The sequence below is a fragment of the Bos indicus x Bos taurus genome, chromosome 18, assembly GCF_003369695.1.
Source record: "Bos indicus x Bos taurus breed Angus x Brahman F1 hybrid chromosome 18, Bos_hybrid_MaternalHap_v2.0, whole genome shotgun sequence".
In the NCBI taxonomy this organism is placed as follows: domain Eukaryota; kingdom Metazoa; phylum Chordata; class Mammalia; order Artiodactyla; family Bovidae; genus Bos; species Bos indicus x Bos taurus.
The window spans coordinates 8,138,576-8,166,166 of record NC_040093.1 but is presented as its reverse complement, the minus strand read 5'-3'; the positions used below and the strand labels follow the sequence as shown (position 1 = coordinate 8,166,166).

The 27,591-nt window shown below is 47.4% G+C and overlaps 2 protein-coding genes across 3 annotated transcripts; both read right to left on the bottom strand.

Moving 5' to 3' along the window:
• Nucleotides 1–14,301: 14,301 nt before the first annotated feature.
• On the bottom strand, nt 14,302–18,076 carry LOC113875598 (sialic acid-binding Ig-like lectin 14). Of its 2 annotated transcripts, none has more exons than XM_027514146.1 (7): nt 17,966–18,076; nt 17,494–17,871; nt 16,998–17,108; nt 16,785–16,832; nt 15,061–15,306; nt 14,822–14,957; nt 14,302–14,551 (listed from the first exon to the last, which is right to left on the bottom strand). In XM_027514146.1, exons 1-7 carry the CDS (start codon nt 18,003–18,005, stop codon nt 14,536–14,538), a joined length of 975 nt encoding a protein of 324 aa, XP_027369947.1. In that variant the 5' UTR covers nt 18,006–18,076; the 3' UTR covers nt 14,302–14,535. The 2 variants fall into 2 exon arrangements, with proteins under 2 accessions (XP_027369947.1, XP_027369946.1); XM_027514145.1 differs by having other exon boundaries at nt 16,998–17,276; nt 17,966–18,075.
• A 2,204-nt stretch (nt 18,077–20,280) lies between these two features.
• Nucleotides 20,281–23,796, bottom strand: LOC113875847 (sialic acid-binding Ig-like lectin 14). The gene is made up of 7 exons (XM_027514511.1): nt 23,760–23,796; nt 23,281–23,661; nt 22,779–23,051; nt 22,566–22,613; nt 20,895–21,140; nt 20,656–20,791; nt 20,281–20,386 (listed from the first exon to the last, which is right to left on the bottom strand). The coding sequence occupies exons 1-7, from the start codon at nt 23,794–23,796 to the stop codon at nt 20,371–20,373; spliced, it is 1,137 nt and encodes a 378-aa protein (XP_027370312.1). The 3' UTR covers nt 20,281–20,370.
• Between the last annotated feature and the right edge of the window lie 3,795 nt (nt 23,797–27,591).

Genomic DNA, 27,591 nt, shown 5'->3' with positions numbered 1-27,591 from the left:
TCCAGAGATGAAAACAGTGAACACTGGATGAGTGCGAATGCCTTTGTGATAAAATTCACAGTGCATTGGAAATAAAAGAGAAATTCCCTAAAAAGATGAAGGGTATCTTTAGATAACATCATACTTAATGGAGTAGCATAGGTTCCACCCTAGCAAGTCAACAAATATCGGTAAAAGGTATAACAATTGAAAGGAAAAAAGAAAGATTTTGTTCATAAAAGTTCTACATGTAGAAAAATCCAAAAGTTTATACCGATACATTTAGAGGTTTAACAAGAGAGCACAATGACTTGAGACAAATTCAAATTTGAAAAATCCATTGCAGACTTCCCTGTGGTCCATGATCAAGCATCTGCCTTCTAAAGCAAGGGATGGGAATTTGATCCCTGATAAGGGAACCAAGGTCCCACATGCCTTGCCACTCGGCCAAAAAAGATCAGTTACGTTCTCATATCACAGTAATATAAAACTGTATGAGAGCCATTGACAGTTGCATCAAAAATTAGGATATACCTGGAATCTATCTAACATTTAGAAAGGTATACAACAAGAGGATATACAAAACCTCAATGGAGAAAATTATAAATCTGTCTTGAAGGACATTAAAGATATAAATAAATGGGAAAATATACCACATTAGGGGTTTGAAAAAAGAATATAAATATCCATTCTACTCAAAATAATGTGCAGAATCAAAATGTATGTCACTGCATCCCAAGTGGACATCTGTGGAACTCAGTAACTCCACTGTAAAATTTATAAGGAAGCAGACATTTCAAGGAAGGCAAGGGAACCTTGAAAAGAACAATGTGTGAGGCCTGGCTCTGCAAGTTGTGAAGATACATAACCCCCTGCCTGCTTGCTTAGTTGGACAGTCGTGTCTGACTCTTTGCCACCCCATGGACTGTAGCCCACAAGACTCCTGGGTCCATGGGATTGTCCAGGCAAGAATACTGGATTGGGTTGCCATTCTCTTCTCCAGGGTATATTAGAGCATAGTAGAACCAAACTTTTGGACTGAAAGAGGGATGGTCAGGTAGACTAGTGGATCGGAAAAGGGAACCTAGAAATAAACCCCAACCACAGGAAGCATCATGTGCAATAGAAAAGGTGATAGAAAGAAGTGACAAAGAGATAGGCGTTTCAATTACTCTGTGGGCGACAGGGGATCTGAAGCCAGTCAAATGCAACTGCACCCCTAACTCATATGGGAACCAAAATCAAGTGCAGATGGGCTGAAGATCTATTTAGAGAGACAAACAGTAGAGCTTCTGCAAGACACTGCAGCAGGTGTCTCCATGAACTGCGTGGAATGGGGGGGGCAGGATTCCTGAACAACACAGAAACAACGCCATCTCTAAGACAGACGCCGAAATCCCGAGCTGTATTAAAATGAAGAACTCTTCATAACAGACATCCCTGGGAGTGCCGAATTGAAAGCCATCAGGTGGGAGAAGACACTGATGACACAGATAACCATCAAAGTAACAGTAGCCAAAATATGAGTTTCTACAAATGCCTAAGGTAAAAGAAATATACAGAAATGGGGCCAAATGAGCAGGACTTTCATCGAGGGCAACGTATAAGGAGACCGTCAGGGAATGGAAAGCTGCCCCACGTAACTGCAGTCAGGAACCTGCACATTAAGACACTAACAGGGTATGACTATACGTGCTCCAAGTAGCCAGCTATTAAAGTCTCTCAAAACACCAACTGCTGGGAAAGTGTGGAGCAATGGTTGTTGAAATGTAAGTTGGCCCACACGTTTGAGAGGAAAACAGCTTCATCCAGCAAGCCAAGCCTGTGCTTACATCAGGACTCAACACTTCCACTCCTTGGATGCATGTTCTAGAGCAGCCATGATGAATGGTGGCCAAAACCCACATGTGGCAATTGAAGGGTTTAAAGACGGTTATAAGGCTGGGTGTTGGGAGGGGCCACACGAAGTGCTGTAAGGTGAAACGACACTGGGTTTCTAGGTTTAGTATAAGAAAATGAATGTGGGAGTTTTTGGTATTCTGGGGCCAATTCCTACACGTCTGTCATTTCACCCACACCACCCACAAGCAATTCGGAGACACCAGGAGTGCATCCCAGAATTCAATTCAACTCAATCCAACTCAATGTTGACACTGTCTACCTGTAAATAGCATCTCTTCCTACAAGACTTCAGTCCTTCCAGACTGCCCCTCCAGTTTCATATACCTGTTTCACGTCCAGGTTGTCACATGTACACCTGATCTGCTGGTTACACATTGTTCAGTTCAGTTCAATCGCTCAGTCTTGTCTGAGTCCTTGAGACCCCATGGACTGCAGCACACCAGGCCTCCCTGTCCATCACCAATTCCAGGAGTTTACTCAAACTCATGTTCATTGAGTCAGTGATGCCATCCAACCATCTCATCCACTGTGGTCCCCTTCTCCTCCCACTTTCAATCTTTCCCAGCATCAGGGTCTTTTCCAATGAGTCAGTTCTTCACATCAGGTGGCCAAAGTATTGGAGTTTCAGCTTCAACATCAGTCCTTTTAATGAAAACTTAGGACTGATTTCCTTTAGGATGGACTAGTTGGATCTCCTTGCAGTCCAAGGGACCCTCAAGAGTCTTCTCCAACACCACAGTTGAAAAGCATTAATTCTTCGGCACTCAGCTATCTTTATAGTCCAACTCTCACATCCATACAACTCTCACGTCCATTCATGACTACTGGAAAACCATAGCTTTAACTAGACAAAACTTTATTGGCAAAGTAATGTCTCTGCTTTTCAATATGCTGTCTAAGTTGGTCAAAGCGTTTCTTCCAAGGAGCAAGTATCTTTTAATTTCATGGCTGCAGTCACCATCTGCAGTGATTTTGGAGCCCCCCAAAAATAAAGTCTGTCACTGTTTCCCCATCTATTTGCCATGAAGTGATGGGACCAGGTGCCTTGACCTTAGTTTTCTGAATGTTTAGTTTTAAGCCAACTTTTTCACTCTCCTCTTTCACTTTCATCAAAACATTCTTTAGTTCTTCGCTTTCTGCTGTAAGGGTGGTGTTATCTGCATATGTGAGATTGTTGATATTTGTCCCGGCAATGTTGATTCCAGCTTGTGGTTCATCCAGTCCACCATTTCTCATGATGTATTCTGCATATAAGTTAAATAAGCAGGGTGACAATATACAGCCTTGACACACTCCTTTCCTGATTTCGAACCAATCTGTTGTTCTATGTCCAGATCTAACTGTTGATTCTTGACCTGTACACAGATTTCTCAGGAAGCAGGTCAAGTGGTCTGGTATTCCCATCTCTTTAAGAATTTTCCAGAGTTTGTTGTTATCCACACAGTCAAAGGCTTTGGCATAGTAAATAAAGCAGAAGTAGATGTTTATCTGGAACTCTCTTGCTTTTTTGATGATCCAATGGATATTGGCAATTTGATCTCTGGTTCCTTTGCCTTTTCTAAATCCAGCTTGAACATCTGGAAGTTCACGGTTCAGTACTGCTGAAGCCTGGCTTGGGGAATGTTGAGCATTACTGTACTAGCGTATGAGATGAGTGCAATTGTGCAGTAGTTTGAGAATTTTTTGGCATTGCCATTCTTTGCAATTGGAATGAAATCTGATATTTTCCAGTCCTGTGGCCACTGCTGAGTTTTCCAAATTTGCTGGCATATTGAGTGTGGCACTTTCACAGCATCATCTTTTAGGATCTGAAATAGCTCAACTGAAATTCAATCACCTCCCCTAGTTTTGTTCATAGTAAGGCCCACTTGACTTCACATTCCAGTATATCTGGCTCTAGGTGAGTGATCACACCATCATGATTATCTGGGTCATGAAGATCTCTCTCTTTTTTTTTTTTTTTTTTATCATTCTTCTGTGTATTCTTGCCACCTCTTCTTAATATCTTCTGCTTCTGTTAGGTCCATACCATTTCTGTCCTTTATTGTGCCCATCTTTGCATGAAATGTTCCTTTGGTATCTCTAATTTTCTCGAAGAGATCTCTAATCTTTCCCATTCTATTGGTTTCCTCTATTTCTTTGCACTGATCACTGAATAAGGCTTTCTTATCTCTTCTTGCTATTATTTGGGACTCTGCATTCAGACAGGTATATCTTTCCTTTTCTCCTTTGCCTTTCACTTTTCTTCTTTTCTCAGCTATTTGTATGGGCTCCTCAGACAGCCATTTTTGCCTTTTTGCATTTCTTTTTCTTGGGGATTGTCTTGAGCACTGCCTCCTATACATTATCACGAACCTCCATAGTCCATAGTTCTTAAAGGCACTCTGTCTATCAGATCAAATCCCACGAATCTATTTCTCACTTCCACTGTATAATCATAAGGGATTTGATTTAGGTCATACCTGAATGGTCTAGTGGTTTTCCCTACTTTCTTCAATTTAAGTCTGAATTTGGCAATAAGGAGTTCATGATCTGAGCCACAGTCAGCTCCCGGTCTTGTTTTTGCTGACTGTATAGAGCTTCTCCATCTTTGGCTGCTAAGAATATAATCAGTCCTATTTTAGTATTGAGCATCTGGTGATGTCCATGTGTAGAGTCTTCTCTTGTGTTGTTGGAAGAAAGTGTTTGCTATGATCAGTGCATTCTCTTGGCAAAACTCTATTAGCCTTTGCCCTGCTTCATTCTGTACTCAAAGGCCAAATTTTCCTGTTATTCCAGGTGTTTCTTGACTTCCTACTTTTGCATTCCAGTCCCCTATAATGAAAAGGACATCTTTTTGGATGTTAGTTCTAGAAGGTCTTGTAGGTCTTCATATAACTGTTCAACTTCAGCTTCTTCAGCATTACTGGTTGAGGCATAGACTTGGATTACTGTGATATTGAATGGTTTGCCTTGGCAATGAACAGAGATCATTCTGTCATTTTTGAGGTTGCATCCAAGTACTGCATTTCAGACTCTTTTGTTGACTATGATGGCTACTCCATTTCTTCTAGGAGATTCTTGCTCACAGTAGTAGATATAATGGTCATGTGAGTTAAATTCACCCATTCCAGTCCATTTTAGTTCACCAATTCCTAGAATGTCAATGTTCACTCTTGCCATCTCCTGTTGACCACTTCCAATTTGCCTTGATTCACGGACCTAACATCCAGGTTCCTATGCAATATCATTCTTTACAGCATTGGACTGTACTTCCATCACCAGCCACATCCACAACTGGGTGTTGTTTTTGCTTTGGCTCTGGCTCTTCGTTCTTTCTGGAATTATTTCTCCACTGATCTCCAGTAACATACTGGCCACCTGCCTACCTGGGGAGTTCATCTTTCAGTGTCCTCTCTTTTTCCCTTTTCACACTGTTCATGGGGTTCTCAAGGCATACTGAAGTGGTTTGGCATTCCTTTCTCCAGTGGACCACGTTTTGTCAGAACTCTCCACCATGACCCATCCGTCTTGGGTAGCTCTACATGACATGGCTCATAGTTTCATTGCGTTAGACAAGGCTGTGGTCCATGTGATCAGACTGGTTAGTTATCTCCCACTGAAACTCAAAACTGAGTTCTGTTCCTGGAGCCGAAGAATGAATTCCGCAAACAAGAAAACACTCACACAGGCAATATTAATTTTAAAAGATAGAGATACACAGTTCTCAGCATAGACAATGAGAGGATGTGAAGTAACCACAAAGACAGGAATAACAGCAGATTTGCATCTTTATTAGAATTGATCTGTTCTTATTCGGTTTGCTCAGGGCCCGAGGTGTGTGATTTCTGACCAATCAGTTTAAATGTGCCAATGTCCAGTGTGTCGTTTTTATGCTTTTCTTGGATCCCCCAGTTTCTGTTTCTCCAGACGTTGTGCTGCCATCTATCGACCCTTTCTGAAGACCCCAGATCATTATTTAAAGACCAAATGCATCTTTAAGAGGTAATGCAGATCCTAATAGAAAATAAAATAACTCAAACAATTGAAGTGGGGACACCTACAACCATTTTTACATTCCAAAAGAGTTACAACTTCCTATCAGTGAAAAATGTATATATCACACTTTTAAAAATATTTATTCATGTATTTACTTATTTTTGGCTGTGCTGGGTCATTGTTGCAGGGAGCAGGGGTTACACTCCAGTTGTGGTGTTCCCACTGCAGTGGCTTCTCTTGTTGTGGGAGACAGACTCTAGGCCCCCAGGCTTCAGTAGTTGGCGTGTGGGCTCAGTAGTTGGGGCTCACGGACTTGGTTGCTCAAGGACATGTGGAATCTTCCCAGACCAGGGATCAAATCACTATCCCCTGCATTGACAGGTACATTCTTAACCACTGGACCACCAGGGAAGTCCCATGCATAGATTTTTAAAAAACAAATCAATAGTAATATTTTATCGAGGTGGTATTCACATGACATGGAAGTACTAATGATAGCTTTGGATGTGCACACTTTTAGAAGATGAGATAGAGGAAACTAAATGATGTTGGATGATACAGTAATGTGGACCTGGAGCCTCCCTCTTGTGGAGGAAAGAGGAGGTGCTGTTGACAGTTCTAGACCACAGGACAGTGGGAGGAGAACTGGGGAGATGACTCTTGGCCCCACCAGTGTGGGCACCAGACAGACATTCGGGAAAGGCCTTCTCCTTTTTTTTCTCCAGGAAGGGTGAGTTTTTGCAACATGATACCTAGTATCTGATTGAAGCTATTTCCTGTCCTCAAGGACCATTCTTTCCTGCTATTCCCAATACATACACAAAATACAACTGTATGTAGTGCTGGGGAAATGAAGGAAGATATCTACCAGAAAACATTTTAAAACATTCCCAAGATGGTAATGATAACTCTATATGCAAGACAGCAAAATAGACACAGATGTATAGAACAGTCTTTTGGACTCTGTGGGAGAAGGCGAGGGTGGGATGATCTGAGAGAATAAAATTGAAACATGTATATTATCATATATGAAACAGATTGCCAGTCCAGGTTTGATGCATGAGACAGGGTGCTCAGGGCTGGTGCACTGGGATGACCCTGAGGGATGGGATGAGGAGGGAGGTGGGAGGGGGGTTCAGGATGGGGAACACAGGTACACCCATGGCTGATTCATATCAATGTATGGCAAAGACGACTACAATATTGTAACGTAATTACAATAATCCAACTAAAATAAACAAATAAAACATCCCCATGGATAATTGCATCAAAGAGAATAAAATACTCAGGAATAAATTTCATCAAGGAGAAGAGACATAAGCCATTGATGAAAGAAACTGAAGAAGACACAAGAAATGGAAAGATATACATGCTCACAGATTAGAAGAATGAATATTGGGAAAATGTCTATTGTACCTTGCAATACAGATTCTATTCAATCCTTATCTAGAATACGCATGGCATTTTGAACAGGGCCGGAACAAATAACCGTCAAATTTTTATGACACCATCAAAGAACTCGAATAGTCAAAACAATCTTGAGAAAGAAGAACAAAGCTTGAGGCATGATACTCTCTGATGTCAACCCTACTACAAAGCTGTAGCAATTGAATACAGTCATTAACACTGTCATCATTGTATATGTTGGCAGATGGTAACTAGGTCCTGTCAGGGTGATCAAATATATTTGGTGGTGCAGCATTCTGTTGTACACCTGAAACTAACATAAATATATATATCATCTGTACTTTAATTTTAAAAAGATATTGAGATATGCAAAGATTCCATAATTGGACAGCCAGCACACTGCATACAAATGAAAACACTGATGAGAGGATCTCATAAAATAATTTTTAGACTCTTGCACAGCAAAGAAGAGAGAGAAGAGGGGGAAAGAAAGTCACAAGTCAAAAGACTCACTTGGTAAGGGGACAATTAGAAGTTTGGAATTAACATGTACACACTATTATATATAAAGTAGGTAACCAACAAGGACAAAATATATAGCACAGGGAACATTACTTGGCACCTTGTAGTAAGCTATGATGGAAAACAACCTGAAAAGAATATGTATGTTTTATATATTATATATGGAAAAGAACCTGAATAGAATATATATACATAAAACTGAATCACTTTGCTACACTGTGGAACTAACACAACATTATAAATCCATTAACTTCAATTTTTTAAAATACACATACAGAATAAAGAATTCGAGTTACTTTTTTTTTTTCAAAAAAGACTGCCCAATTTTTATTATTAAATGAGCAAGAAATCAAACAGGAATTTCACCAAAGCAAATATTCAAATGGTTCAACATCATTGCGTGGAAGGGAAATAAATGCAAAGGGCAATGAGATACTACCACAATGGAGTGCAGCGCTGAAAAGTGAGCCTGCAGGCAACACAAGTGGTGCTGAGGATGTAGAAAGTTCAGAGCCCTCATATATGATGCTGGGATGGAAATTCACTTGGCTAATCAAGAGAACTCCTTGAGGCTGCCTTCTAGAATTAAATAGATGTCAGCCTTATGACGAAACACATCCATACCCACCAGGAAAGAAGTGCTGTGCTGCTGTGATCTGCTTGTTCCTTCAGTCATGTCTGGCACTTTGCGACCCCATAGACTGTATCCCGCCAGACTCCTCTGTCCATGGGGATTCTCCAGGCAAGAATACTGGAAGTCAGTTGCCATGCCCTCCTCCAAGGGATTTCCCCAACGCAGGGGTCAAACCCCAGTCTCTCGCATTGCAGGAGGATTCTTTACTGGTTGAGTCACCAGGGAAGTCCAAGAACACTGGAATGGGTAGTCTATCCCTTCTCCAGGGGAACTTCCTAACCCAGGAATTGAACTGCGTCTCCAGCATTGCAGGCAGATTCTTTACCAACTGAGCCACCTGGGAAGCCCAGAGAAGCGCTAGCCTTCCTATTTTCATCACAACGTTCATATCAAAGTGGTTTTGAAAGGGCCAAAATTGGGAAACAAATGCAATGTCAGAGAGTATTTTAGGCTTGATACATGACTGGAGGTGTAGTCCCACAGAAAATATTATTTGAAAGGCAATAATTATAGCAAAACCAAAAAATCTTTGATACATGTAAAAACACTGATAGCCTGAAAAACAAAGTACTGAGACACAGCACACAGTCTGGCTCACAGATCTATCAGGAGAGAAAAAGGAGAGCCTGACACTCAAGGTTGCAAAGCATCTGACCTGCTTTCTCTCAACCACTGTTGTGTCTCTGCTGCTCCTGGATCTTCCTGCCAAGCTGGAGACATAGGTGCCTCTCCCCTCACCCTACAGGCTGTCACACCTCTTAGCACATCACCATCTGAGCTGCCCACCTCCTTCTCTTTACTGTGAGAACTGCTCCTCCCGCTTCCAGTCTCAGCCCAGCCCCCTTCTTTCTGACAGTGTAAGCTGACCACCAGGGGGAGGTGGGAAGAATCTGCTTGCTGAAATTTGTGGTATAAGCATGGTGTGTATATACAAACACCTCCATCCAACTGTACTCTTCAGAACTGCAACTTTGCTCAATTTAAGGTAGGCATCAAAAAGAAACAGGAAACCTTCATGGAAACAGATCAACCGAAAATATTGGTGCAATAAGAGATTATTTTGCTTTAAAAAGTCTCAGAGGAAAACCAAATGGTAAGATCGATTTTCATATTTGTATATCACTTAATCGGAGAAGGCAATGGCACCCCACTCCAGTACTCTTGCCTGGAAAATCCCACGGATGGTGGAGCCTGGTAGGCTGTAGTCCATGGGGTCGCTAAGAGTCGGATAGACTGAGCGACTTCATGTTCACTTTTCACTTTCCACTTTCATGCATTGGAGAAGGAAATGGCAACCCACTCCAATGTTCTTGCCTGGAGAATCCCTGGGACGGGGGAGCCTGGTGGGCTACAGAGTCGGACATGACTGAAGTGACTTAGCATAGCATAGCATAGCATATTGCTTAATAAAATGCTTAAATTATAAATGTGAATTTATTCCAGTTATGAAGAAGTAGGTGACTTGACACCAGAAAGAAAAACTGTGTTACTGATTCTACTCTGTGTGGACCTCCACATTGATAGGAAGTTGAAGACTGGAAACTCAGGTGTTAACCAAATCACTTTTGGGTCATGAGGGGAGAAGGTCACGTAGGGCTTGACATGGAGGGAGAGGATCAGGGCGGGAGGGTGGGTTCAGGCAGGACCAAGAGCAGAAGCAGGTAGTAGATGGTGAGTGGGCTTCAGAAACATGAGGTAATAGTGGGCGGGGCTCGGTGTATTCAATACCCGTATTTTATTTTCTATTCCTTATGATGATTTCACATCTTAAAAATCATGATGGTCCATAAAGGACACTGCCTCCAAGGGTCAACCAAACTCTTAGAAACAGAAAAGGGCTCTAACAAGACCTCGTCCTTCAAATGAAAACCAACCAATCCATACCCCATAATGCCCAATCATCCCCTTTGATCCACCCGTCAGTCCCAAATTCACTATTTCCCTTACCCTAAATCACCCACTAAAGACAACAGCTACTGTAGGTCACCCCTTCAACCCAGAGCCCAAAAGAATCATTCTCAGGAGAAGATCCTAAAGAATTCTCCCTTTCCAGTTTTGCCTCCTTCTTTGGGATTGGAATGAAAACTGACATTTTCCAGTCCTGAGGCCACTGCTGAGTTTTCCAAATTTGCTGGCATATTGAGTGTAGCACTTTCACAGCATCATCTTTTAGGATTTGAAATAGCTCAGCTGGAATTCCATCAACACTACTAGCTTTGTTCATAGTGATGCTTCCTAAGGGCCCACTTGCCTTGCACTCCAAGATGTCTGGCTCTAGTTGATAGATTGCTCCATCATGGTTATCTGGGTCATTAAGATCTTTTTTGTACAGTTCTGTGTATTCTTGCCACCTCTTCTTAATATCTTCTGCTTCTGTTAGGTCCATACCATTTCTGTCCTTTATTGTGCTCACCTTTGCATGAAATGCTCTCTTGGTATCTCTAACTTTCTTGAAGAGATCTCTAGGCTTTCCCATTCTATTGTTTTCCTCCATTTCTTAGCATTCTTCACTAATGAAGGCTTTCTTATCTCTCCTTGCTATTCTTTGGAACTCTGCATTCAGATGTATATCTTTCCTTTTCTCCTTTGCCTTGAGCTTCTCTTCTTTTCTCAGCTATTTGTAAGGCCTCCTCAGACAACCATTCTCCCTTTTTGCATTTAATTTTCTTGGGGATGGTTTTGATCACCGCCCCCTGTACAATGTTATGAATTTCCGTCCATAGTTTTCAGGCCCTCTGTGTATCAAATCTAATCCCTTGAATCTATTTCTCACTTCCACTGTATAATCAGTCATAGGGATTTGATTTAGGTCATATCTGAATGGTCTAGTGGTTTTCTCTGCTTTCTTCAATTTAAGTCTGGTTTTTACAATAAGAAATTCATGATCTGAGCCACAGTCAGCTCCCAGTCTTGCTTTTGCTGACTGTATAGAGCTTCTCCATCTTCAGAGGGAAAGAATATAATCAATCTGATTTCAGTATTGACTATCTGGTGATGTCCTTGTGTAGAGTTGTCTCTTGTGTTGTTGGAAGAAGATGTTTGCTATGATCAGTGTGTTCTCTTGGCAAAACTCTGTTAGCCTTTGCCCTGCTTCATTTTGTACTCCAAGACCAAACTTGCCTGTTACTCCAGGTATCTCTTGACTTGCACTTTTGCATTCCAGTCCCTTTTAATGAAAAGGACATCTTTCTTGGTGTTAGTTCTAGAAGATCTTTTAGGTCTTCATAGAACCATTCAACTTCAGCCTCCTCAGCATTACTGGTCGGGGCATAGACTTGGATTACTGTGATATTGAATGGCTTGCCTTAGAAACAAACCGACATCATTCTGTCAGTTTTGAGATTGCACCAAGTTCTGCATTTTGGACACTTTTGTTGACTATCATGGCTACTCTGTATCTTCAAAGGGATTCTTGACCACAGTAGTAGATGTAATGCTCATCTGAATTAAATTTGCCCATTCCAGTCTATTTTAGTTCACAGATTCCTAAACTGTTGATGTTCACTCTTGCCATCTCCCGTTTAACCACTTCCAATTTACCTTGATTCACGGACCTAACATTCCATGTTCCTATGCAATATCGTTCTTTACAGCATCAGACTTTACTTTCATCCCTGGATACATCCACAATTGGGTATTAGTTTTTGCTTTGGCTCCATCCCTTCATTTTTTCTGGAGTAATTTCTCCCCTCTTCTCCAGCAGCATATTGGGCACCTGCCGATTTGGGGAGTTCATCTTTCAGTGTCCTATCTTTTTATCTTTGCATATTGTTCATGGGGTTCTCAAGGAAAGAATACCGAAGTGGTTTGCCATTCCCTTCGTCAGAGGACCACATTTTATAGGAACTCTCCCCCAAGTTCCATCCATCTTGCATGGCCCTACAAAGCATGGCTCACAGTTTCATTGAATTAGACAAGGTTGTGATCCACATAATCAGTTTGATTAGTTTTCTGTAACTGGTTTTCATTCTGTCTGCTATCTGCTGGATGAGGATAAGAGACTTGTGCAAGCTTCCTGATGGGAGGGACTGGCTGTGGGTAAAACAGTTAAAGTGTTTGGGTAAACAGTTAAAGCTAAGTTTGGAAAACTCAGCAGTGGGCATAGGACTAGAAAAGGTCAGTTTTCATTCCAATCCCAACGAAGGGCAATGCCAAAGAATGTTCAAATTACCACATAATTGCACTCGTTTCACATGCTAGCAAAGTAACGCTCAAAATTCTCCAAGCTAGGTTTCAACACTATGTGAACTGAGAACTTCCAGATGTTCAAGCTGGATTTAGAAAAGGCAGAATAACTAGAAATCAAATTGCCAACATCGATTGGATCATAGAAAAAGCAAGGGCTTTCCAGAAGAATATCTACTTCTGCTTCACTGACTACGCTAAGGCCTTTGACTTTCGACTTTGTTGTGGATCACAACAAACTGTGGAAAATTCTTCAAGAGATGGGACTACCAGACTACCTTACCTGCCTCTTACAAAATGTGTTTGCAGGTCAAGAAGCAACAGTTAGAACCAAACATGGAACAACAGACTGGTACAAAATTGGGAAAGGAGTACGTTAAGGCTGTATATTGTCACCCTGCTTATTTAATTTATATGCAGAGTACATTACAGAGAAGGCAATGGCACCCCACTCCAGTACTCTTGCCTGGAAAATCCCATGGATGGAGGAGCCTGGTAGGCTGCAGTCCATGGGGTCGCTGAGGGTCAGACATGACTGAGCTACTTCACTTTCATTTTCACTTACATTTTACATTTTACATTACAGAGAAGGAAAGGGCAACCCACTCCAGTGTTCTTGCCTGGAGAATCCCAGGGACGGGGGAGCCTGGTGGGCTGCCGTCTATGGGGTTGCACAGAGTCGGACACGACTGAAGTGACTTAGCAGCAGAGTACATTATGCGAAATGGCAGGCTTGATGAAGCACAAGCTGGAATCAAGATTGCTGAGACAAATATCAATAACCTCAAATATGCAGATTACACCATCCTAATGGCAGAAAGAGAGGCGGAACTAAAGAGCCTCTACATGAAGGTGAAAGAGGAGAGTGAAAAAGCTGGCTTAAAAGTCAACATTCAAAAAACTAAGATCACAGCATCTGTTCCCATCACTTCATGGCAAATATATGGGGAAACAATGGAAACAGTGACAGACTTTATTTTTTTGGACTCCAAAATCACTGCAGATGGTGACTGCAGCCATGAAACTAAAAGATGCTTGATCCTTGGAAAAAAGGCTATATTTCCTTCCAAAGCTAGACAGCATATTGAAAAGCAGAGACATTATTTTGCTGATAAAGATCCATCTAGTTAAAGCTACGGTTTCTTCAGTAGTCATGTATGGATGTGAAAGCTGGACTATAAAGAAAGCTGAGCGCCAAAGAAGTGATGCTTTTGAACTGTGGTGTTGGAGAAGATTCTTGGAAGTCCCTTGGACTGCAAGGAGATCCAACCAGTCCATACTAAAGGAAATCAATCCTGAATATTCATTGGAAGGACTGATGCTGAATCTAAAACTCCAATACTTTGGCCACCAGATGCCAAGAGTCAATTCATTAGAAAAGGTCCTGATGCTGTGAAAGATTGAAGATGGAAGGAGAAGGGAACGACATGGTTGGATGGCATCACCAACTCAATGAAAAAGAGTTTGAGCAAGCTCTGAGAGATAGTGAAGGACATGGAAGCCTGGCATGCTGCATTGTAAAGAGTCAAACCAACTGAGAATTGAACGACAACAACAAGCCTTGTCTCTCCAGTGGAAACTCGAAAAAGGCTTCCCCACGCTTGCTCCTGCTCCTTGAGCACAACCTCGTGCTCCCCCCTGGGCCCTGCCCTGATGAGGGACCATGTATTCTTGGAAAATGAAAGTAATAAAAGTCTCTTTTCAATGGAATTTACTCTTTGTCATAACAAAGATACTGTCATAACACAGTCATCTCTACAAATTAAAAAGTTAAAACCCCTGGGTGGAAATGAGACAGATTTGGAATCAAGAGTTTCCAGGGAGAAGCAGACAGTGATGTCCCCACATCTGTCCTCTGGGCTCTGCATCCTCGGGTGAATCTCGTCATGACGGGAGCCAGGCTCAGCCACACCCCTCAGCCCAGGTCCCTAGTGGCCGCCACACCTGCAGAGCCAACAGAGTCTCAGGTCAGAGAAACAGACCCATTTCATTCATTCTGGGCTCTGCCTCAAGGCATGTGCAATCTTAGTTCCCCAACCCCGGATCGAACTCCTGCCCCCTGCAGTGGAAACTCACAGGCTCAACCACTGGACCGACATGGAAGTCCCTGGAGAATCACACAGTTTAGCTCCAGGCAGGACAGGACCGCCCAGCCCCACCGGCAACTCCAGAGCCATGCCCTGGACTTCCGTGCAGGGGAACAGGTGTGCTCACCTGGTGTAGTAGATCCAGGTGAGGCCATAGGTGAGGAGGAAGCCAGCCCCCATGAGGGCCCCTCTGATCAGGGTGAGGACCAGGGGCCAGGAGCCCTGCGGCTCCTCAGTCTCACAGCTGCAGGGAGGGGGGCTTTCTGGGGAAGGGAGAGGGGGTGAAGCTCAGTCCCCAGACCCAGCCCTCCCAAAGGCACACACCTGCCCAGGCTGCCCGTCCCCAGCACCTGCCCTACAACTCACTCTGCACAGAGAGGCTGAAGGAAACTTGCTGGGAGCCCAGTGGGTGCTGAGCTCGGCAGGTGACTTCTCCTCCATCTCCGACCCTGACACGGGGTATCTCCAGGACCCCGGGGGCTGAGCGGTGGGAGGGACTCAGCGCTTTTCCCTCCCAGAGCCAGCTCAGCGTGGCAGGGGGGTTGCTGTCGGCCACACAGACCAGGCGCAGGAACTGGCCCTCCAGGATGGGCAGTGACGTGCCATTCAGATCTGGGTGAGAGATGCACCGATGAGGGGGTGGAGCCAAGGGCTGTCTCACCCTCGCTCCGCCCACTTCCTGATGCAGAAAGACTGCCGGGTGACAAGGACCCAGGATGAGCTCACTGAGGCCGATGAGGCAACAGTCCTGGTGGTCTTTGCAGGCTCCCAGAAGAAATGGGAGCTGATCTGAGGATGGAAGGGAGAGAAGTGGGTGGGAAGCTGACGGGAAGATGTGCCAAGAGAGAGATAGCCTGGAAGATGGGGAGAAAGGCACGTGGTCTGCATCGTGGCAGAGAGGACCCGGAGCAACAGAGACACGATAAGAGTGGGAGAGAGAAGGGAGGCGCAGATGTGCTGGAGCCCTGACAGCAGGACTGAGAGCGCTGGGCTTTGCTTCAAGGTGACGGGCAAGCAGTAGGAGCCTGTGAGAAGGGGAAGCTTCAGTGTCGGTGCGGACTCTCAGGACCCTGCTGGGGCCAGGTGGGGCCCTGGACTGCACATGAGACAGGAGGTGGGGAGGCTGAGGGAGGAGGCTGATCAGTGTGGCCCAGGGTCCAAGACAAGACTGCAGCTGGCTCTGGGGCCAAGGACATGGAAAGGGGGAAGTGATTTGAGCAGTGAAGCTCTGCAGAAGTCCCTGAGTCATGGGTGCAGCTGGTGAGAAAGGGTGATGGGTAGAGGGCCGTCCAACCACAGCCCGGTTAAGTGGGGGACAGGGTGCAGTTGACAGGCATCAGCAAGAGGTGGTTCTGTGCATGCTCAGTCAAGAGTCATGTCTGACTCTTTGGGACTCTATAATCTGTAACCTGCCAGGCTCCTCTGTTCATTGAATTTTCCAGGCAAGAATACTGGAGTGGGTTGCCATTTCCTGCTCCAGGGAATCATCCCAACCCAGGGTTCCAACCCCTTTCTCCGGCATCTCTTGCATTTCAGGTAGATTTTTACTGTCTGAGCCACCAGGGAAGCCCAGGAAACAGGGGTGGCTCCTGGCAAAGATGGTGAGGGCGCAGGTCATAGGAGATGAGGACAGACAGAAAATTTTTTTTACAAAGAGCAGAACATACACAGTAATACAAATCACAGAGACAAAAGTGGAATGCTGGTTCCCAGGGGCTGAAAGGGGAAGGGGGTGCGGAGGCTATATCTGATGGGTTTCAAGTTTCAATTCTGCAGAATGGACAGGGTTGTGTGGATGGGTTGCACAACACCCTGCCTAGATGGACTTCCCGCAGCTGGGCTCTACCCTTAAAAGTGGTGAAGATGGTAACTCTGATCTTCTGTGTGGTTTCTCACAGTTAAAACTAAAATTTTAAACTAAGAAAAGGAAAGGGAGCAGGCAAAAGTAATAGTTCATGGATGCGAGACATTGGGGAGAGAGGAGGACAGGTCCGGAAGAGTGAGGGCCTATCTCATCTCCAAGCCCTCAGCCCTGAGCTGGCAGAGACCTGCTGCCATCACAGCCCCAGAGGAGAGACCATCCTTCCTACCTGTCAAGCTTTCCTGAGATATTCTCATGGTCACCAACCGTGGAGCATCTGGGAGGAAGACGGGAGAGGCAGGGAGGCGTCAGTGCTCCACCCCAGGAGCCACCTGAGAGGATGAGCTTTATTCCCCCAATCTCAGATGGAAAGGGATGCAGGGACGCCACCCGCCTCCTGCCAACACCGCCCCCAGGGACCCCGCCGCCCCTCCACACTTACAGGAGACGTTGAGCCGGACGGTTGTCTCCAGGGTCACCTGAGATCCTTGGAGTGTCACCCGACAGGTGAGGTTGGTGCCATGGTCCTGGGGCCTTGGGGTGAGGGTGAGCTCTGAGGAGTGGAGGGTGTCTGGGTTCATGATGTCAACTGCCTCCCCCACCCAGGAGAACAGGAGAGGGTGTCCCTCACCAGATGCTAGTGACAGGGTGCAGGTCAGCTTTGTGGGGCGACCAGCCTCCAGAGGTTCCGGAAACAAGATGTAGGGTTTCCATGGTGGGGCTGAGGAAGAGAGAGGGAAATGCCTGGGCCCCATGAGGGCATGGGGACCCAGAGGAGGACCCTCAGAGGGACCCGTGCTAAAGGCCACAGCTCACTCCCAGTCCTGGGTCTCTTCTGCACTCGCACATCCCAAGACCTGGGGTGGTCCTATGTCCTGTTCCTATTCTAACAGGAAGGTCCCCACGTCCCAGGGTCCTCTCCTGGGCTCCTGCCATACCTGTCACCTGCAAATTCAGCTTCTTATCTCTGTAACTGTATTTCACATCGTCTCTTTCCACCCGGAAATAGTAGACTCCTGTGTCGCTCATCCTGGCGTCTCTGATGCTCAGGGAGCAGTCGTTGTCGCTGGGGTCCCTGGGGAGGCGGAATCGGCCCCGGGTCTCCATCTTCACTCGCCTCTTCGGGTTGTTGGTGGCCACAGGATCACTGTGTGGGCCATCCCCTTCCCGGAACCAATAGATGAAGGGTTCCATAGAGGAATACCAGGAGCTCCAAGGGTAGGAGAAGTTGCAGGGCACGAGGACGCCCAGGCCTGCCTGCACGGTCAGGGATTCCTGCACTCGGAGCCTGTACCCTGGATTCTCCTGCAGGGATTCTGCGGACACGGAGGCTGAGCTGCAGCTGCAGGCCCCTCCCCACCTGAGCCGCCCCTCCTCCACCGGTGACCCCCCTCCTCCCACGCCGCTCACCCCCCCACAGCAGGGGCAGCAGGAGCAGCAGGGGCACCATATCCGAGTCCCCCGGGGTCCAAGTCTCTCTGTTGCGGAAGTTAGTGCCCCGAATGTGGGGTGGGAACCAGGAAGCCCCAACAGGAAGTCAGTTGCTGCCAGAACAGAAGGGAAACTCGGAAGCTAAAGGCTGTGGGGTTGGGGTGGGGGCTGCAGTGTCATGCCACCCCTCACCCCCCACCTCCTCCCCATCCCCCCTATACCGCAGGGGGTGATCATGGGACCCCCAGAGTCCCAGAGGCTTCCCCGCACTGGGCTCTGACATGATTGCCTTCCCAGTGATGTTCGCGTCCACCGTGGGTTGCCCAGCCTGCAGCGCCGCAACCAGAAAAGAGAAACGAGATCGGATCCATTCGGAGCCACCCACCCTACAGCAGAAAAACTGGACTTTCAGGAAAAGATATTGAAAATTTTCTCAAATATGTTCCACTAGGGTCAGAAAACAAGCTTCCTGACCCAAATGCAGTGGAGGGCGGAAGCCAGGCAAGAAAGCTGAAGGTGAAAAGCTCCTTTGCCCAGAAGGGTTTTTATAACATGGCAAACAGGGCTGTGGGTCTTCCTGGATCTCAGGGTCTGTTGGACCAGCCCTGGGGCAGAAGACCATGAAAAACGGAGTGGGTAAAGGGAGACGCTTGCTCCATAATTGGGGACCCTAGGCTAGATCTTACCTGAAACACAATTCAGGACCCATCACTCTTCATCATTAAGAAGGCTGAGTGCAGAAGAATTGATGCTTTCAAACTGTGCTGTTGGAGAAGACTGTTGAGAGTCCCTTGGACTGCAAGGAGATCAAACCAGGCAATCGTAAAGGAAATCAAGCCTGAATAGTCATTGGAAAGACTGATGCTGAAGCTCCAATACTTTGGCCACCTGATGTGAAGAGCCGACTCATTGGAAAAGATCCAGATGCTGAAAAAGACCTTGATGCTGGGAAAGATAGAAGGCTGGAGGAGAAGGAGATGACAGAAGACGAGATGGTTGGATGGCATCACCGACTCAATGGACGTGAGTTTGAGCAGGCTTCAGGAGATAGTGAAGGACAGGGAAGCCCTCCTGCTGCAGTCCATGAGGTCTCACCAAGAGTCGGACACAATTGAGAGACTGAACAACAACAATCTTCACAGCCTTGTTTTCAAAGCCACAGGAAGGGCTCGAGCCACATGTGGAAACAACCTGTAATGTTACTATTCTTTAAGGGAGAAATTTCATGAAGATTTCCTAAGTATGACAATAAACATATATATTTGAGACACTCCCAGGAACAGGTTGTGAGAACAAATGAATATTGGTTTTATATTTATTTGGACATATGTTTACATCTTTGTTTCTTAAAAAATAAACACCATTAAAAGAAGGAGGGATAAATTGAGAGATTGGGACTGACATATACACACAACTGTGTATAAAATAGATAACCAACAAAGACCGACTGTATAGCACAGGGAACTCTACTCGGTATCTTGTAATAACTTATAGTGGAAATTAATCTGAGAGAAATATACATATATAGCTGAATCACTTTGCTATACTGTGACACTAACACAACGTTATACATCAATTATACTTTAATTTTAAAAATCATACCCAGAACAAAGAACTCAATAAGAAAAAGATTGCCCAGTTTTTATTTTTAAATGGGCAAAAACTCAAACAGGAATTTCACAAAAGGAGATATTCAAATAGCTCAATATCACATTGCACATAAAGGAAACAAAAAGATAAGGAGACATTGCCACAATGGAAGGCAGGACTGAAAACTGAGCCTGCTGCTAATACAAGTGATGCTGAGGATACAGACAGCTCAGAACCCTCAAATATGATGCGGGGATGGAAATTCACTTGACCACTCAAGAGAACCCTTTGAAGGTACCTTCTAGAACTAAATATATGCCAAACTTATGACGAAGCAGTTCCATACCCACCAGGAAAACTTGCTAGCCTTCCTATTTTCATCACAACATTCATATCAACGACATGTTGAAAGAGCCAAAACATGGAAACAAATGCAATGTCATCGTATTTTAGGGTTCATACATAACTGGAGGAATAGTCATACATAAAATACCACTTTCAAGACAAAAACCGTAGCAAAACCAACAATGAGTTATTAATATAAAAACATGGATAATCTCATACTAAGTGAGGTAAGTCAGAAAGTCTCCTTTCAATGGAATTGACTCTTCCTGTTGTCACACAATCAACACAAATAAAAGCTCATGGATGCAAATAACACAGGGTTTGACTGGAGAGTTTCCAGGGAGAAGCACCCAGTGATGTCCCCACATCTGTCCTCTGGGCTCTGCATCCTCGGGTGAATCTCGTCATGACAGGGAGCGAGGCTCGGCCACACCCCTCAGCCCAGCTCCCTAGTGGCCACCACACCTGCAGAGCCAACACGGTCTCAGGTCAGAGATGCAGATGCATTTCACTCGTTCTGGGCTCTGCCTCAAGGCGGGTGGGATCTTAGTCCCCAACCTGAGATCCAACCCCTGCCCCCTGCAGGGGAAACCTGGAATCTTAGCTACAGGACCAACATGGAAGGCCCTGGAGAGTCACACAGTTTAGCTCCAGGCAGGACAGGACCGCCCAGCCCCACCGGCAACTCCAGAGCCATTCCCCGGACTTCCCCGCAGGGAGACAGGTGTGCTCACCTGGTGTAGTAGGTCCAGGTGAGGCCATAGGTGAGGAGGAAGCCAGCCCCCATGAGGGCCCCTCTGATCAGGGTGAGGACCAGGGGCCAGGAGCCCTGCGGCTCCTCAGTCTCACAGCTGCAGGGAGGGGGGCTTTCTGGGGAAGGGAGAGGGGGTGAAGCTCAGTCCCCAGACCCAGCCCTCCCAAAGGCACACACCTGCCCAGGCTGCCCGTCCCCAGCACCTGCCCTGCAACTCACTCTGCACAGAGAGGCTGAAGGAAACTTGCTGGGAGCCCAGTGGGTGCTGAGCTCGGCAGGTGACTTCTCCTCCATCTCTGACCCCGACACGGGGTATCTCCAGGACCCCGGGGGCTGAGCGGTGGGAGGGACTCAGGGCTTTTCCCTCCCAGAGCCAGCTCAGCGTGGCAGGGGGGTTGCTGTCGGCCACACAGACCAGGCGCAGGAACTGGCCCTCCAGGATGGGCAGTGACGTGCCATTCAGATCTGGGTGAGAGATGCACCGATGAGGGGGTGGAGCCAAGGGCTGTCTCACCCTCGCTCCGCCCACTTCCTGATGCAGAAAGACTGCCGGGTGACAAGGACCCAGGATGAGCTCACTGAGGCCGATGAGGCAACAGTCCTGGTGGTCTTTGCAGGCTCCCAGAAGAAATGGGAGCTGATCTGAGGATGGAAGGGAGAGAAGTGGGTGGGAAGCTGACGGGAAGATGTGCCAAGAGAGAGATAGCCTGGAAGATGGGGAGAAAGGCACGTGGTCTGCATCGCGGCAGAGAGGACCCGGAGCAACAGAGACACGATAAGAGTGGGAGAGAGAAGGGAGGGGCAGATGTGCTGGAGCCCTGACAGCAGGACTGAGAGCGCTGGGCTTTGCTCCAGGGTGACGGGCAAGCAGTAGGAGCCTGTGAGAAGGGGAAGCTTCAGTGTCGGCGCGGACTCTCAGGACCCTACTGGGGCCAGGTGGGGCCCTGGACTGCACATGAGACAGGAGGCGGGGAGGCTGAGGGAGGAGGCTGATCACTGGCCCAGGCTCCAGGACAAGACTGCAGCTGGCTCTGGGGCCAAGGACATGGAAAGGGGGAAGTGATTTGAGCAGTGAAGCTCTGCAGAAGTCCCTGAGTCATGGGTGCAGCTGGTGAGAAAGGGTGATGGGTAGAGGGCCGTCCAACCACAGCCTGGTTAAGTGGGGGACAGGGTGCAGTTGACAGGCATCAGCAAGAGGTAGTTAAACCTGCAGAACATCTCTGGATGGACAGAGTAGAGACAGGACGGGGGGATCAGGATGCGGGCACGACCACAAGCGGAGACTCTGGATGGGAGGAGTCCACCCAGGAAGGTAAAGAGAGGTTGGAATGGGGTCCAAGGTGGAGCTGTGGGCAATGGGAACAGGAGTCCCTCTGAAAGATGATGACATCAGAGCTGAAGGAGGGTTCCTGTCATAGGAGTTGATGACAGCCAGAAACATTAAGAAAAAAAAAAAAGCAGAAGCTAGAGTAGTCCATCACAGACACTAAAAGCGGAAAGCTGGTGGCCAGGGGCTGAAGCGGGAGGGGACGGGGACACTGCACCTGGTGGGTTTGGCGTTTCGGTTCTGCCAGTCAGGCAGAGCTCTGTGGATGGGTGCACAGCACTGTCCCTGGACCTCACCCTACTGAGATCTACCCTTTAAAGTGGTCACGATGGTAACTTTGATCATCTGTGTGTTTTCTCAGTTAAAACTAAAATTTTAAACTAAGAAAAGGAAAGGGAGCAGGCAAAAGTAATAGTCCATGGATGCGAGACACTGGGGAGAGAGGACAGGTCCAGAGCTTGGGGGCTGAGGAGTGAATGACCGTCTCATCTCCAAGCTCTGAGCCCTGAGCTGGCAGAGACCTGCTCCCATCACAGCCCCAGAGGAGAGACCATCCTTCCTACCTGTAAAGCTTTCCTGAGATAGTCTCGTGATCACCAACTGTGGAGCATCTGGGAGGAAAACGGGAGAGGCAGGAAGCCATCAGTGCTCCACCCCAGGAGCCACCTGAGAGGATGAGCTTTATTCCCCCAATCTCAGCTGGAAAGGGATGCAGGGATGCCACCTGCCTCCTGCCAACACCACTCCCAGGGACCCCACCGCCCCTCCACACTCACAGGAGACGTTGAGCCGGACGGTTCTCTCCAGGGTCACCTGCGTTCCCTGGAGTGTCACCAGACAGGTGAGGTTGGTGCCGTGGTCCTGGGGCCTTGGGGTGAGGGTGAGCTCCGAGGAGTGGAGGGTCCCTGGGTCCATCTCGTCAAGGGTGTCTCCCGCCCAGGAGAACAGGAGAGGGTGTCGCTCATCACAAGGTAGCGACAGGCTGCAGGTCAGCTTTGTGGGGTGCCCAGACTCCAGAGGCTCCAGAAACTGGATGTCGGGTTTCTCTGCTGAGGTTGAGGAGGAGAAAGGGAGATGCCTGGCCCCCGGGGTGTGGGGACCCAGAGGGGGACCCTCAGAGGGACCAGTGCCTCACGGCCACAGCTCACTCCCAGTCCTGGGTCTCTCCTGAACCCTAAAACCCCAAGACCTGGAGCAAGGAGTGGTCCTAAATCCTGTTCCTATTCTAATAGAAAGATCCCCATGTCCCAGGGTCCTCTCCTGGGCCCCCTGTCATACCTGTCACCTGCAAATTCAGCTTCTTATCTCTGTAATTGTATTTCACATTAGGTCCTCTCTCCACTCGGAAGTAGTAGATTCCTGAGTCGCTCAGCCTGGCCTCTTTGATGCTCAGGGAGCAGTCGTTGATTCCGGGGTCCCCGACGAGGCGGAATCGGCCCTGGGTCTCTGGCTTCTGTCTTCTGTTTGGGTCGTTGGTGGCCACAGGATCACTGTGTGGGCCGTCCCCTTCCCGGAACCAATAGATGATGGGTTCCATAGAGGGATACCAGGGATACCATTGGTAGGAGAAGGAGCAGGACACGCGAAGGTACATGCAAGCCTCCACCGTCACCGATTCCTGCACTCGGAGCTCAAACCCCGGAAGCTCCTGCAGGGACCCTGGGGGACACAGAGGCTCAGCTGCAGCTCCAGCCCTTCCCCACGCGTGCCCCCCTCCCCCAGCCGTGAGCCCTGTCCCCCACCCCTCTCCCACTCACCCCCCCACAGCAGGGGCAGCAGCAGCAAGGGCACCATGTCAGCATCCGCCAGCACAGAGCCAGTTCAGGTCCCTCTGTTGGGGAGCGAAGCGCCCTGAATGTGGGGAGTGAACGAGGAAGCTCCAACAGGAAGCCAGAGGGTGACGGAGAGGTAGCTCTTAAGATCCATGGAAGGGGAAGTTAGGTACCACGTACCGAGGGTGGGGACTGTCTGAGAAATCTCGTTTCCCCATCTCTCCCATTTGCACCTTCAAACTGTGAGCCTAAAACATGAGGCTGGAGACTCCCAGGGCCCGATTGCTGCCCGCGCTTTCCCCATGTACCGCTTTCTACACGGGGTGGGGTGGAGGGTCACCTGGCTAGCTCCCCAGGGATCAGAACCCCTGGGATGTCCAGGAGCAAATTCATGGTCAGGTGTGGAGAGGGGCCCAGGCTGAGCATCCAGGAGAGGAAGGGCTGCCCCCGACCCAGGAGAGACGCTGAGATCTCAGGGACAAGTGCATCTAGATCCCCTGAGATACGGTCCCCATCGTGAGCCTGGAGCCTCCTGACCCCTTGGAGTTGGGTCCCCATCCCCATCAGTGCCCTGGTCCCAGGCAGGCTCAGATTCCAGTCCTGCTGTTGGCGGTTAAAGCCACCTGAGCACCCGGGGGTTTGGAATGCAGAAGCTGAGGGCATAGAGTGCCCGGTTGGGAACCCAGACGCCTGCCACTTCACCTGCCATGTATTCAATTTTCCCAGAGTGACTTCGCCTCTCTGTGCCTCAGTTTGCTCATCTGAAAAACAGAGAAACTAGCAGAAATGCCGATTAAATGAGTTCATGTGTGTCACGTGCTTAGGACAGAACCGGGCACTGGTACTTGTTCGTTCAACTAAGGCTTTGGGGACACAGAGCTTCTGCACACTCCCAGGCTCTGTCTAGGCAGATAGAGAGCAGAGCAGGGCCAGCCCCACACCCCACCTCGCCTACCTTCGGGGGTTACCTGGTCATTAGCAGGGAGGGCAGAAGCATCGCTAGGCTGGAAGGTCAAGACCCTGCCCTTGAGACAGACTGGGACCTAGGACCCTTTATGGCAGTGCTTGTACCTGGGCAAACATCTTCCAGAGTGACAAAATACAAAGAAACTATAAGGGACTAAAAATAACTCCAGGCATCTGCAGCTGGTGCAAATCATGAGCAATAAGATACAAAAAGACCAAAACCTAACTGCCCCTTCTGCTGTGTAAGGAGCAAAAACAGGGTACTGGGCCTGATCCCTGCACCCAGCACCACAGAGGCGTGGGCAGACCACCTAAACCATGCCTCTGGCCCCACCCACTGATCCACCCTCCCTCATCCCATTTAAGGGACCAGCTCTCCCGACCTCGGAGTCTCAATAAAGCCTGCCCTGAATTTCTTCTCTGGCCTCTCATCCATTTCTTTTGATTAGAGAGCCCAAGGACGCAGTTCCATAACACTCTGTGATTACGTCATTCTCTTACCCCATGCTCTGATTCATCTGTCAGAGGCGGGAACACAGATAAGATCAGTTTTTATCTGGAAGGAAGTTACATCTAGAAGCCACAACCTGTAGAAAGAAGGATCATGATTTTGAACAGAAAAGGAAATTTTCCTGTAACCTTGTTACTGAAAACAATTTGGCCTGTCTGAGGAACAGTCAAGTGCTGGAGTTTGAAGGGAGAAAGGTTTGCTGCAGGCATGGAAGGAGATAGGTGGCTTCTGCTATAAAACCCCCTGAAATCCACAAAGGGTTTCAGCAAAGCATTTTTAAAGGCCAAGTGAAGGAGGGTTGCCCAGGGTGTGTGATCAACTCGTGCACAATTCTTTGATTGATTGATGGTGATCAATACTTAGGTGTCAGAAGATCTGGGGGCTACTTGCTCTCGATCTTCAAGTAGTTAATTTCTTCACGTTGGTGGCAGTTTTTAGCATCTGAAAAAACTTAGGAACCCGGGAAGATACCCTGGAGGGGGAAATGGCAACCCAGTCCGGTATTGCCTGGAGGATCCCATGGACAGAGGAGCCTGGCAAGCTACAGTCCATCAGGTCGCCATGAGTCGGATGCGATGGAGTGACTTAGCACTCACGCACACACGGATGAGATCCTGCTGTCTGGATACTTCAGAGAGGGGCTAGAGCAGAGGGTGTGGGGGAGGGTCTCTCCCAGGAAGGCCCCACAGGATGCTTGCTCAGTCGCCAACATCTCTAGGGAAGGAAGAGTGTGGATTGGAAGTCTTCAGAGCTGAGTATGTGGTGAGAGCCTGCCTGAGAACAGGGCCAGCAAAGCTACAGGGTTAACAACTTTTTTTTTCAACATATTATATATTTTCCTATGCTCTTTAAAAAAAAAAAAAGTCTATTTATTGGCCGTGGTGGGTCTTCGTTGCTGCACAAGGACTTCCTCTAGTTGTGGCAAGTGTGGGGCTGCTCTTCATTGCGGTGTGTGGGCTTCCCATTGCTGTGGCTTCTCTCTTGTAGTTCAGCACAGGCTCTAGAGTCGGGACTCAGTAGTTGTGGCACACGGGCTTAGTTGCTCCTCCTCATGTGGGATCTTCCCAGACCAGAGATCGAACCCGTGTGCCTTGTGTTGCAAGGCGAATTCTTAACCACTGGACCCAGGGAAACCCACCCCCTGTTGTTTTTTTTTAAGGAGCTTGGTGACATTGACCAAGTTCCAAAGCCCTCAGTATCTGAAGCCATTGTGTCTGTGTGGGTGCATTTAGTCACTCAGTCGTATTCGACCCTTTGGACGACAGCCCACCAGACTCCTCTGTGCAGGGGATTTTTTAAACAAAAAACTAAATATGCACGATGGACTACTACTCAGTCATGAAAAGGAAGGCATTTGAGTCAGTTCTAATGAGGTGGATGAACCTAGGGCCTATTATACAGAGTGAAGTAAGTCAGACAGAGGAAAACAAATATCATATATTAACACATATATATGGAATCTAGAAGGATGGTACTGATGAATCTATTCCCAGGGCAGCATTGGAGATGCAGAAATAGAGAACAGATTTATGGACACGGGCCAGGGGGAGGAAGGAGAGGGTGAGACGAATTGGAGAGAGTAGCATGGATGCATACACACTAACATATGTAAAATAGATAGCCAATGGAAATTTGCTGTATGACTCAGGGAGCTCAAACTGGGGCTCTGTAACAATCTAGAGGGGTGGGAGGGGGTGGGAGGTGGGAGGGAGGTTCAAGAGGGAGGGGACATATGTACACCTATGGCTAACTCATGTTGATGTATGGCAGAAATGAAACCAATAATGTAAAGCAATCATCCTTTAATTAAAAATAAATAAATTTTATTTTAAATAGAGTTTTAAAAGGAAAAAAGAATATACTGCAATGGGTTGCCACTTCCTACTCCAGAGGATCTTCCTGACCCAGGGGTCAAACCTGGGTCTTCTGTGTCTCCTGCATGGCAGGTGGTATCTTTACCCGCTGAGCCCTCAGGAAGCCCGAGCCCGTATACTTCAGAGATCTTCAAGTTAAGTGAGTCAACACTCTGTTTTCCCGGTCAGGTCAACTGGAGCTGGAATGATCTCGCATGTGCCTAACATAACCTTGCCCCTCACCGCCAGGCCCGCGCACCCATACCTATGAGTACCAACTGCCCCACCCCTCCCCACAAGACTTGCCTTCAATTTCGCAGCTCACAACCCTTCCACGGACTTCTGGGAAACTTGCTGACATATGTTCGTGTTTTTTAGCAAGTCCTTCTCTGATGCCCATTAATATACAATAAAAGTGACCAAAACCTGCTGTAGAACGAAATAAGGACCAGTGTCTTAGTCGGTTCAGGCTATCATAATGAAATAC